Here is an 11,379-nt window from a genome sequence, read left to right as displayed (position 1 = left end):
GATGGGTCTCAACTCTGTGGAGCAGAGGGAAAGGATGGGTCTCAACTCTGTGGAGCACAGGGAAAGGATGGGTCTCAACTCTGTGGAGCAGAGGGAAAGGATGGGTCTCAACTCTGTGGAGCAGAGGGAAAGGATGGGTCTCAACTCTGTGGAGCAGAGGGAAAGGATGGGTCTCAACTCTGTGGAGCAGAGGGAAAGGATGGGTCTCAACTCTGTGGAGCAGAGGGGAAGGATGGGTCTCAACTCTTTGAAGCAGAGGGAAAGGATGGGTCTCAACTCTCTGGAGCACAGGGAAAGGATGGGTCTCAACTCTGTGGAGCAGAGGGAAAGGATGGGTCTCAACTCTGTGGGTCTCAACTCTGTGGCGCACAGGGAAAGGATGGGTCTCAACTCTCTGGAGCACAGGGAAAGGATGGGTCTCAACTCTGTGAAGCAGATGGCAGGGATGGGTCTCAACACTGTGGAGCAGATAGGAGGGATAGGTGTCAACTCTGTAGAGCAGACAGAGGGATAGAGTTAACAGCAACAGCCTGGGGTTTGTCTCTGCAGCTCCCGGTTGCAGCCTTATAAATATGATGGAGATGAAAGCATAAAGGTTGAGAAGGCCAGGGATAGATTGCACAGCGGGATCTGAAATAAAAGAGACTTAAGGAGAGATGTCATTCCCCTCTCTGATATGTGTATGTGAATGTCACACAGTCCACATGTCATATACAGTGAGCTTCAAAAGTATTTGCGACAGTGACAAATGTTTTGTTGTTTTGGCTCTATACTCCAGCACTAGGGATTTGAAATGATACAATGACTATGAAGTTAAAGTGCAGACTGTCATCTTTAATTTCAGTGTATTTTCATCCATATCGGGTGAACCGTTTAGAAATTACAGCACTTTTGTACATAGCCATTTTAGGGGACAAATTCACTTATATGTGTATTAAACTAGTAACATTTTTAGTATTTGGTCCCATATTCCAAGCACGCAATGATTACATCAAGCTTGTGACTCTACAAACTTGTTGGATGCATTTGCTGTTTGTTTTGGTTGTGTTTCAGATTATTTTGTGCCCAATAGAAATGAATGGTAAATAATGTATTGTGACATTTTGGAGTCACTTTTATTGTAAATGAGAAGAGACTATGTTTCCAAACATTTCTACATTAATGTGGACGCTACCATGATTATTGATAGTCCTGAATGAATCATGAATAATGATGAGTGAAAAAGTACCATACGCACAAATGTCATAACCCCAAGCCATGCTAACCTCTCACCATTACAATAACATGAGAGCTTAGCATATGGGGGGGTGGGGGAGTGGGGGAGAGGTCTGTAACTCTCCCAATACTTTTGTAGCTCACTGTAGGTTATGGAAATTGTTGTGTAACCAGGGAGACATAAGGGGGGGGGGGGGGGGGGGACGACGACAAATGCCTGTTTACAAGACGTTCACATTTAGGGGTCTTCTTCTCGATGGGCCAGTAGCGGAAACCCCTCCTGGCGTGGTTGTTGTACTTGTTTCCATCCTGGGGCTGGTTTTGGAGAGAGGTGTTACCCCCCAGAGTACTATGGGTCTCACCTAGAGGGAAACACAACAGCATGACATGTGGAAAATATGCCCCCCAAAACTCCCAGCCTGAGCTCAGTTTGATCATAGCTTTGGCCTCATTCATTATTTATCTCCAACAGATCATAAAAATAAATAGAAACCCCGAAAAGGACTTACGTTGTGCCTTAGCAGGTGCCAGATCATTAGGTGAAGCCTCAGACATGTCTTGAGTCAGGGGAGGAAAATGATGGTCGTGTGCGGGTTCTAAACCAGCTGGACATCCCATACAATAGAGGATCTAGGTACAAGGGCAGGGACAAACAATGTTCTTAATGGAATATATTATCTTTATGTTTTTGGGGAACTCACCTCAGTCCCCAGCACAGTAGAGCCTTATTTCAACCTACTGTACCAAGCTACTAACACACTGGACCCTAATAACCAGCCTAGCAAGAATACCTACTGTAAGAAATACCAGTCACCAAAAACTAGATATACCTACATACTATACAAACCTACAAGCTGCAGAAAGAGACCAATATATCAAGCAGAGCAACAGCTGTCAGCTCAGAGACAGTCAGTACACAGTAAAAGCGAGTTTGAAAAGAGTCTCTGCCACGCTTCTAGTCAGAGGACCTTGAGGTAAAGACAAAAGTAGTTGAAGTTTAAAGAAGTATTCACAAAACCTGTCCTCTGGGCTCTTGTCGTCAAACAGCAACGTAAGAGAAAGGCCAAAAATAACCACAGTCAGTGTCGTTAGAGCCAATTTAACTAAAGTAGAGATTTCCTCTTCAAACTTCCACCTATTACCTTTTGGAGAGACTGGACAATGACTCCAGATGTAGTGTGTGAACAGAGGAGCATGTCAATGTAATTCAAATCTTATATAAGATGGACTGTGTTAATGAGATGTACATTATCAGGAATGGAGGAATAGGATACTCGGACTTCAATCATTCCATCAGCATTGCTTAACTTAACCTGGGAGAGACTTGTTTATTGAATGTTATTTCACATTTAAATTACATACGATGATTGCTGGCATGAACAGTTATGAGAAAATCTTTTCATATGTTTAATTAGTTTGCTCAGGGGTACAGTACAATTCTGTGTCTCCATGGCAGCTGGCATTGAGAGCAGATAGGTGGGTACCTTCATGAATATAACATTGTGATTTACAAATCATTCTAAGGGATGAGTTTATATGATTGTTTTACTCAATTATTCATGTAGGACCAAGAGATTTAAAAAATACTTTTTTGGAATTTAACCAGAACTGCATCAGTGTGTTATGAAACAGTCTAATCTTTACTAATGGGATAAATGCACAAATTCACATGACATATGCATGCTAGACTGAAAGCCTGCAGGAAACCGTTCATCTTCTATTCTATATCTGATTGACGTCATTGGTAATCTACAAATGGTCGCCAGGGTTTTTAAAAGGTGGATATCAAGATAGGAGGCAGATAAACATCCACCACAAAGCGAGAACTCGATCTTTGTCTGTGATGCTGGGTTTTTGTGTTGTTTACCCACGTAAAGGACTTGGTGGCATAAGATATTTCTACATTTTCACCCATGAGATAGACTTTCGGAACAGAAAAGTGCATGCATGTATAAACGACAGCTATTTTGGTATGAGAATCGCTATTAAAACATGATCGATGTAGCCTTACCTAATCTAGCTGTGTCTACATATAACCCTGTGGTAGATTATTTTATCCACACTTGGTACATGTCAGGCAGATTAGCAGTGGCATTGCGATAAGAGTGAAATGGTCCAATAGTGAAGGAAAGAAGAGAGATGATTGGACTCCCTGTTGTCATCTGAAGTGACTGGGGTCCTAAGTGTTCTTCCTTTTATCCTCGGCCTGCATGTTTCTGCAACTCTTCTCACAAAGACAGGTACAGATAGTGTTTCTTCGTAGCCTAGCAACAGGTCCTCCTCTATAATTTAATATCTGTAGCACAGTATTCATATCTTCTGATGTGAAGCTGCATAGAATGCACACACACACACACCTATAGACACCATAGAAAGGTACATACCTAACATACATGAATGGAACATCCATAGATCTGAACATAAAAAACATAATAGTTTGTCCTTAGTAGAAGAAAACTGTAGTATATAATCCACAGGAGGTTGGTGGCACCTTAATTGGGGAGAACGGGCTCGTGGTAATGACTGGAGCGGCACCAGTGGAATGGTATCAAACACATCAAACACATGGTTTCCAGGTGTTTGATGTCAGTCCATTTGCACTGTTCCGGCCATTGTTATGAGCTGTTCTCACATCAGCAGCCTCCACTGATACAATCACTATGCTTTTTGCATTTATCAGGAAGCTTTTTTATATTACCACCTAAAAGGAATGTATCAGGTGTGTTATTAGAAGTTCTGGTACTTAGCTTTGGTAGGTAGAAGCTGGTGCAGAAACAGTGAGCAACGGGGAGTGCAGTACGAACCGACACGGGAGAGGAGTAATAAGAGGGGGGATAAACTAGGCAACAGAGATCCAGCACTGAGAAGTCTTATATTCAAATGACATTTTGAGTGGTATTTTTTTAGCAAACCCCATCTGAATGCTGAGCCCATAGAATTATACACTGAACAAAAATATAAATGCAACATGTAAAGTGTTGGTTCCATGTTTCATGTGCTGAAATATAAATGTTTCATACGCACAAAAAGCTTAAATCTCTCAAGTTCTGTGCACAAATTTGTTTACATCCCTGTTACTGAACATTTCTCCCTTGCCGAGTTATTCCAGCCACTTGACAGGTGTGGCATATCAAGAAACGGATTAAACAGCATGATCACTACACAGGTGCACCTTGTGCTGGAGACAATAAAAGGCCACTCTAAACTTTGCAGTTTTGTCTCACAACACAATGTCACAGATGTGTCAAGTTTTGAGGGAGTGCGCAATCGGCATGCTGACTGCACAAATGTCCACTAGAGCTGTTGCCAGATAATGTAATGTTAATATCTCTACTGTAAGTTTCCTCCAAGTAGTTTTAGAGAATTTGGCAATACGCCCAAACGGCCTCACAACCGCAGACCACGTGTATGGCGTCGTGTGGGTGAGCAGTTTGCTGATGTCAATGTTGTGAACAGATTGCCCCATGGTGGCTGTGGGGATTCGGTATGGGCAGGCATAAGCTACAGACAACGAAAATAACTGCATTTTATTGATGGCAATTTGAATGCACAGATACCGTGACGAGATCCCGAGTCGCATTCTCGTGTCATTCGTCCGCAGCCATCACCTCATGTTTCATCATGATAATGCACGGCCCCATGTCGCAAGGATCTGTACACAAGTACAGGAAGCAGAAAATGTCCTAGTTCTTCCATGGCCTGCATATTCACCAGACATGTCACCCACTGAGCATGTTTGGGATGCTCTGGATCGACGTGTACGACAGCATGTTCAAGTTCCCGCCAATATCCAGCAACTTCGCACAGCTATTGAAGAGGAGTGGGACAACATTCCACAGGCCACAATCAACAGCCTGATCAATTCTATGCAAAGGAGATGTGCTGGCTTTATAAGGCAAATGGTGGTCACACCAGATACTGACTGGTTTTCTAATCCACACCCCTTCCTTTTTTTAAGGGTATATGTGACAAACAGATGCCTATCTGTATTCCTAGTCATGTGAAATCATATTTTAGGGCCTAATTTATTTATTTAAATTGACTGATTTCCTTATATGAACTTTAACTCAGTAAAATCTCTGAAATTGTTGCATGTTACATTTATTTTTATCATTCTACTGTATTTCTGTGGCGGAGACATGGACCAGCTGTGTAACGGTAGGGACTTACGTCCGTTAGTCCATACATCACTATTCCCTTGAAGTGTGAAACTTACTGTCTTAAGAAAAATTGGAACAGGCCAAGAACATAAACATTTATTAGGTTTATGTATCAGTCTTTTGCATATGTGGAATATATTACAAATAGAAAACATTGCAAAAAAAACAGGCACGTAGATACATACAGTATGCATTTTTCACGTAGCCTCAAAGGTTGTTTGCAATATACACTGGGTGTACAAAACATTATGAACACCCGCTCCATGAGCCTGACCAGCTGAAAGTTATGATCCCTTATTGATGTCACTTGTTAAATTCACTTCAATCAGTGTAGATGAAGGGCCGGAGACAGGTTAAACAAGTATTTTTGAGACATGGATTGTGTATGTGTGCCATCCGGAGGGTGAATGGGCAAGACAAAAAAATGGAAGTGCCTTTGAACGGGGTATGGTAATAGGTGCCAGGCGCACTATTTTGTGTCAAGAACTGCAATGTTCTTGGTTTTTCATGCTCAACAGGTTCCCGTGTGTATCTAGAATGGTCCACCAACAAAAGGGCATCCTGGGGGTGCAACTCAATATTAGGAAGATGCTTAATGTTTTGTACACTCAGTATATATTCCTATACTTAAGTAGGCACAAGGGGGTGTGGTATATGGCCAATATACCACGACTAAGAGCTGTTCGTAGGCACGACGCATCGCAACCCTTAGCTGTGGTATATTGGCCATATACCACAAACCCCCGAGGTGCCTTATTGCTATTATAAACTGATTACCAACGAAATTAGAGCAGTAAAAATAAATGTTTTGTTATACCTGTAGTATCTGGTCTGATATACCAAAGGTGTCAGCCAATCAGCATTCAGGGCTCAAACCACCCAGTTTATAATAGTTACTTTGACCCATCCCTCATTCAAACCTGTACATCTTTTCTCACAACTTTACATTTTATGATGAATAAATACATTGAGCTTTTTCATTATAAAGTTACAGTATGTAAAAAAAAAAAAAAAAAAGCTACCTTGATTGCCAGCTAACGTGTAAATCAAGCTAAATCAATATATTTTGGTTGATTTAATCTTATTCCAAACCCAGTATATTTGATTAACAAGCTGATGAGCAAAACCTGCTTGAAAGTCTTAAACGCTCCAAAGCAGGGTTCCCCAACCAGTGGGGGATTTTATTTGGTCACCCAAGTTTTCTGAGCAAAAATAATAATTTATATATATATATATATATATATATATATATACACACACACACACCAGTCAAAAGTTTTGGACACACCTACTCATTCGAGGTTTTAGTTTTACTATTTTCTACATTGTAGAATAATAGTGAAGACATCAAAACTATGAAACAACACATATGGAATCATGTAGTAACCAAAAAAGTGTTATACAAACCAAAATATATTTTAAACTTGAGATTCTTCAACATGGCCACCATTTGCCTTTATGACAGCTTTAAACACTCTTGGCATTCTCTCAGCCAGCTTCACCTGGAATGCTTTTCCAAAAGTCTTGGTGTTTCCACATATGCCGAGCACTTGTTGGCTGCTTTTCCTTCACTCTGTGGTCCAACTCCTCCCAAACAATCTCAATTGGGTTGAGGTCGACGGATTGTGGAGGCAAGGTCATCTGATGCAGCACTCCATCACTCTCCTTCTTGGTCCAATAGCCCTTGCACAGCCTGGAGGTGTGTTGGGTCATTGTCCTGTTGAAAAACAAAATGATAGTCCCACTAAGCGCAAACCTGATATGACATATCCCTGCAGAATGCTGTGGTAGCTATGCTGGTTAAGTGTGCATTGAATTCTAAATGAATTACTGATAGTGTCACCAGCAAAGCACCCCCACACCTCCTACTCCATGCTTCACGGTGGGAACCACACATGCAGAGATCATCCGTTCACCTACTCTGCATCTCACTAAGACACAGAGGTTGGAACCAAAAATCTCAAATTTGGACTCAAATTTCCACCGGTCTAATGTCCATTGCTCGTGTTTCTTGGCACAAGCAAGTCTCTTCTTATTATTGGTGTCCTTTAGTAGTGGTTTCTTTTAAGCAATTCGACCATGAAGGCCTGATTCACACAGTCTCCTCTGAACAGTTGATGTTGAGATATGTCCGTTACTTGAACTCTGTGAAGCATTTATTTGGGCTGCAATGTCTGAGGTGCAGTTAACTCTAATGAACTTTTCCTCTGCAGCAGAGGTAAGTCTGGGTCTTCCTTCCCTGTGGCGGTCCTCATGAGAGCCAGTTTCATCATAGCGCTTGATGGTTTTTGCGACTGCACTTGAAGAAACATTAAAAGTTCTTGAAATTTTCCGCATTGACTGACCTTCATGTCTTAAAGTAATGATAGACTGTCGTTTCTCTTTGCTTATTTGAGCTGTTCTTGCCATAATATGGACTTGGTCTTTTACCAAATAGGGCTATCTTCTGTATACCATCCCTACCTTGTCACAACACAACTGATTGGATCAAAAATAAATTCCACAAATTAACTTTAAACAAGGCACACCTGTTAATTGAAATGCATTCCAGATGACTACCTCATGACGCTGGTTGAGAGAATGTAATGAGTGTGCAAAGCTGTCATCAAGGCAAAGGGTGGCTACTTAGAAGAATTTCTTGGGGGGTTTTTTTAGTAACTTTTTTGGTTACTACACGATTCCATAGTTGTAATGTATTCACTATTGTTCTACAATGTCAAAATAAAGAAAAAAACGTTGAAATGAGTAGGTGTGTTGAAACTTTTGACTGGTAGTGTGTGTGTGTATATATATATATATATGGACATAAAAAAAACTTTAACAAAAAATCAAATCAGCTCCAAGTGATTGAAATTTCAGAAATCTGTTCCAAAGTATTCCCATGTGGCAAAAAAGAGAGCTATGTAACCGTGCACAAATGTAAGCAAGGTTTGAAATTATTATGCTTTCGTCAAATCTTATAAATGTTTGGGCTTCTTGCAGTGATTTTGCAGTCTACAAATAAATTGTAATTATGTTCCAACCACCTGACATTCCGCAAGAACAAAAAAACAGCCAGCAGCTGAATCATGTTGATGATCCTTTCTCTAAAGTCAGACCACTGAATTGGTTTACACATTTTTTTCCTAAGCTACGAAGACCATATTAAACAATTGCAACAATAAAAATAAAAAAAATGGAGAAGATCCGCGGTAGTCGCTACAGCAGTGAATTCAACCCTGACCTCCCAGTGTCCAATCAAACAATCTTACATTCTGTCATCTTATTATTTTGATAGAATCAGAAACATCAACATCAGAGCCATCCATATAGCGATATCTATATAAGCACTCCTACTCTAAGTTGCTCCTCATGCATCCTGGGGTTGCTGCCTGTCTTCTAGGAGGCGCTGTTCCACGCGCTGGGCGATGCGCATCAGGTCCTTCAGCACGCTGGGACGGTCCTCCAGCTCCTCATGGAGACACCGAGCAATCTCCAGCCTCCTGTAGTCCTCTGGACGGACCAGGCGCCGCACTACCTGGAGGGCACGCTCCTTCAAGCTGAGGACTGAGGGGAGAACACACATACACAGATATGACATAGTTGTTAGATTAAAGAATAATATTCCTTATGTGTGTTCTCAGTGCAGAGTAGTAGTAGTAGTAATAGTAATAAAATAAAAAATAATGTGTGCTGATCAAAACACAGAACAATGATCTACCAGTCATAATCCCCAGTGACCCTGCTGTTACACAGGGAGTACAATCGCACTAAAGTGCCATAAAGGTCCAAACCTCTTAGCAGAGATGCCCACATACAGGGAGATGACACTATTATCGGTGTACAGATGATCTGTACAGGTCAAAGGAGAATTCAAACCTGATGTTTCTCTCTAACCTGGTAATGTGATGTTAACCTGGACAGCCTGTCCATTCTCCATTGGTTTGGGCAGGAACATCTCTTTACTATTCGCCTTCAGCGCCTCATCTGTTTCTGCATCTCTGAACATCCAAGGATGACCTGATAGAATAAAAACATGGAAAGGCATAAAGACGATAAACACCAAGAAGACCAAATACAGCATGACAAACAAATAAATGCATATGTGTAACACTTGTGTGAAAAGAACCAGGCGTAACTTTGCTAAACTGCGCACTGTAAGGGTATATCTTTATTTTTTGAAAGATTCTCTCGCTTATTTGAGAATTAAGTTCCAAAATGTTTCCAAAATAGTATCAAAAGTGAGGCATATTTGCGTGTAGACAGAGCATCGGGATTGAACCAATGATATGTATTAAGCCTAGACGAAGGCTCCCTGTGAGTAGACCGAGGCCAATAAAGAGTGATAGAAATAACATGTGTTTCAGTAAGGTTCACCAAGACGACTGACAGCGGAGAAGATGGTGGAGGCGGATGTTTTGTTTGAAACTGATGGCGCGTCGAGTGGAGATGAGAGTAAGAAGGATTTGACTGCAGTGGCGAACAGGAAGGAAAACGTGAGAAGTGGTTGTGAATCTAGTAAAGTCAAGCCTTGCTCTGAATCTTTTTTTTAGTTGGATTGAGGGTTTTGGACCGTTGGCGTTATCTGGGAGATCCGTTTGACGTCTCGATGAATATTATAGATGCATTGGATAAGGTTGCGTCAGAGAGGATAACAAGAAGTGGGCTTTTTTGTGTGTGTCCGAGGAGCATAAGGAGCGTGCTTTGCAACTGAAAAATATACCAGATAGGAATGTGTCTAAACCCCTGCAGTGTGATAAATGTAAACTATTTGGGCATGTGTCAAGTGTATGTAGACAATAGGAGTATCGTATGCCAGTTGAGGCGAAATGCTGCAATTGTGGTGGCGAGCATGTGCCCGGATTCATGAAGTGCCCTGTTAGGGTGAAGGAGACAGAGGTGGCAAGAGTAAGGGCCGTCCAGCATGTCTCCTATCCCGAGGCGTTGAGACAAGTGGAAGAACGTTGAAGAAACCATGGTAGTTGGATTAGAGAAAGCAGGAAATGTTACTCGGCAACAGGATTCTGATATGTTGCATGTTTAAAAGGTGGACTTTGTATCATTTATTGCATTGGTTATAAACTGCACAGCGCAGTCTGAGAAAATCTGAGAAAAAAGGCATTGTGAGCGTGGCTTAAAGTTTTTTGGGCCTATGGGGTTTTACAGCAGAGGCATTACAAGGAATCCTGTCAATGGATGTTAAGTCCTCACAGGCTCAGGGATGTGATTTGGACTATGACAGAGTGGTGTTGGGTTTTTGGATTGATATTGTATGTTCTTTTCCCCCATTTCACCTATTTTTTTTCGTTCACTACACGTACAGCAGTTGGCGGTATGCACTTTTAACGTTTGTTTGCGGACCGAAATAATACCAGAGAAGAAGACTGACAGGGGTGGGCGCTGTTTTGAAGCCAACGCGCAACCATTTTGGTAACGTTACTCCATTCTAAAACAATATTTTCGAAGCTATATGAATTCCTTTATTAACAATTAACTTATATTACAGACACATTAATGTATACTTGGGTTATTGACAGCTATTGATTACCAATTATTGAATTAACAGAAAATCTTACACTTAACGTTACTCGCTGTGGCTTATTTGCTAACTGGTGCTAGCCAAGCTTCTACCTACCTACGAAGGTGTTCATTTTCATTCCTTTTCCTGGCTGTAAAATATCGTAGGGTTGAGGTTCCCCGAGGAAATTAATCCATACTGGTCGCATGATTCGAGGACTCCGGTTACAAAACACTGCAATCGACGGTATTCCGCTTTTCAGAGACCTTACCAACGGGAGCTGTTCTTCTCCCCCTTGAATCTCTTGAGGCATAATTTAACGTTAGCTAGCAACAACAACAAAAAGTATAAATTGATCTAGCAGCTGTAGCTAACAAGATATGTCTTGAAGAAAGTATGATAAACATATAGTCATAAACGCAAACGCGACATTATAAAGGTAACTTATTTAAAGTTGTTATATCTTGTCTTTTCATGCCAGCCAGCAAGTCGCTTGTGTTTGTTATG

The 11,379-nt window shown here is 41.3% G+C and overlaps 1 protein-coding gene across 1 annotated transcript; it reads right to left on the bottom strand.

The window, feature by feature from the left end:
- Positions 1–8,159: 8,159 nt before the first annotated feature.
- On the bottom strand, positions 8,160–11,379 carry vhl (von Hippel-Lindau tumor suppressor). Its single transcript, XM_038969779.1, has 3 exons — positions 10,990–11,379; positions 9,252–9,374; positions 8,160–8,921 (listed from the first exon to the last, which is right to left on the bottom strand). Exons 1-3 carry the CDS (start codon positions 11,183–11,185, stop codon positions 8,725–8,727), a joined length of 516 nt encoding a protein of 171 aa, XP_038825707.1. The 5' UTR covers positions 11,186–11,379; the 3' UTR covers positions 8,160–8,724.

This window comes from Salvelinus namaycush, chromosome 2, assembly GCF_016432855.1.
Source record: "Salvelinus namaycush isolate Seneca chromosome 2, SaNama_1.0, whole genome shotgun sequence".
Classification (NCBI taxonomy): domain Eukaryota; kingdom Metazoa; phylum Chordata; class Actinopteri; order Salmoniformes; family Salmonidae; genus Salvelinus; species Salvelinus namaycush.
Note: the sequence above shows the minus strand (reverse complement) of the source record. Positions and strands in the feature narration are given on the sequence as shown.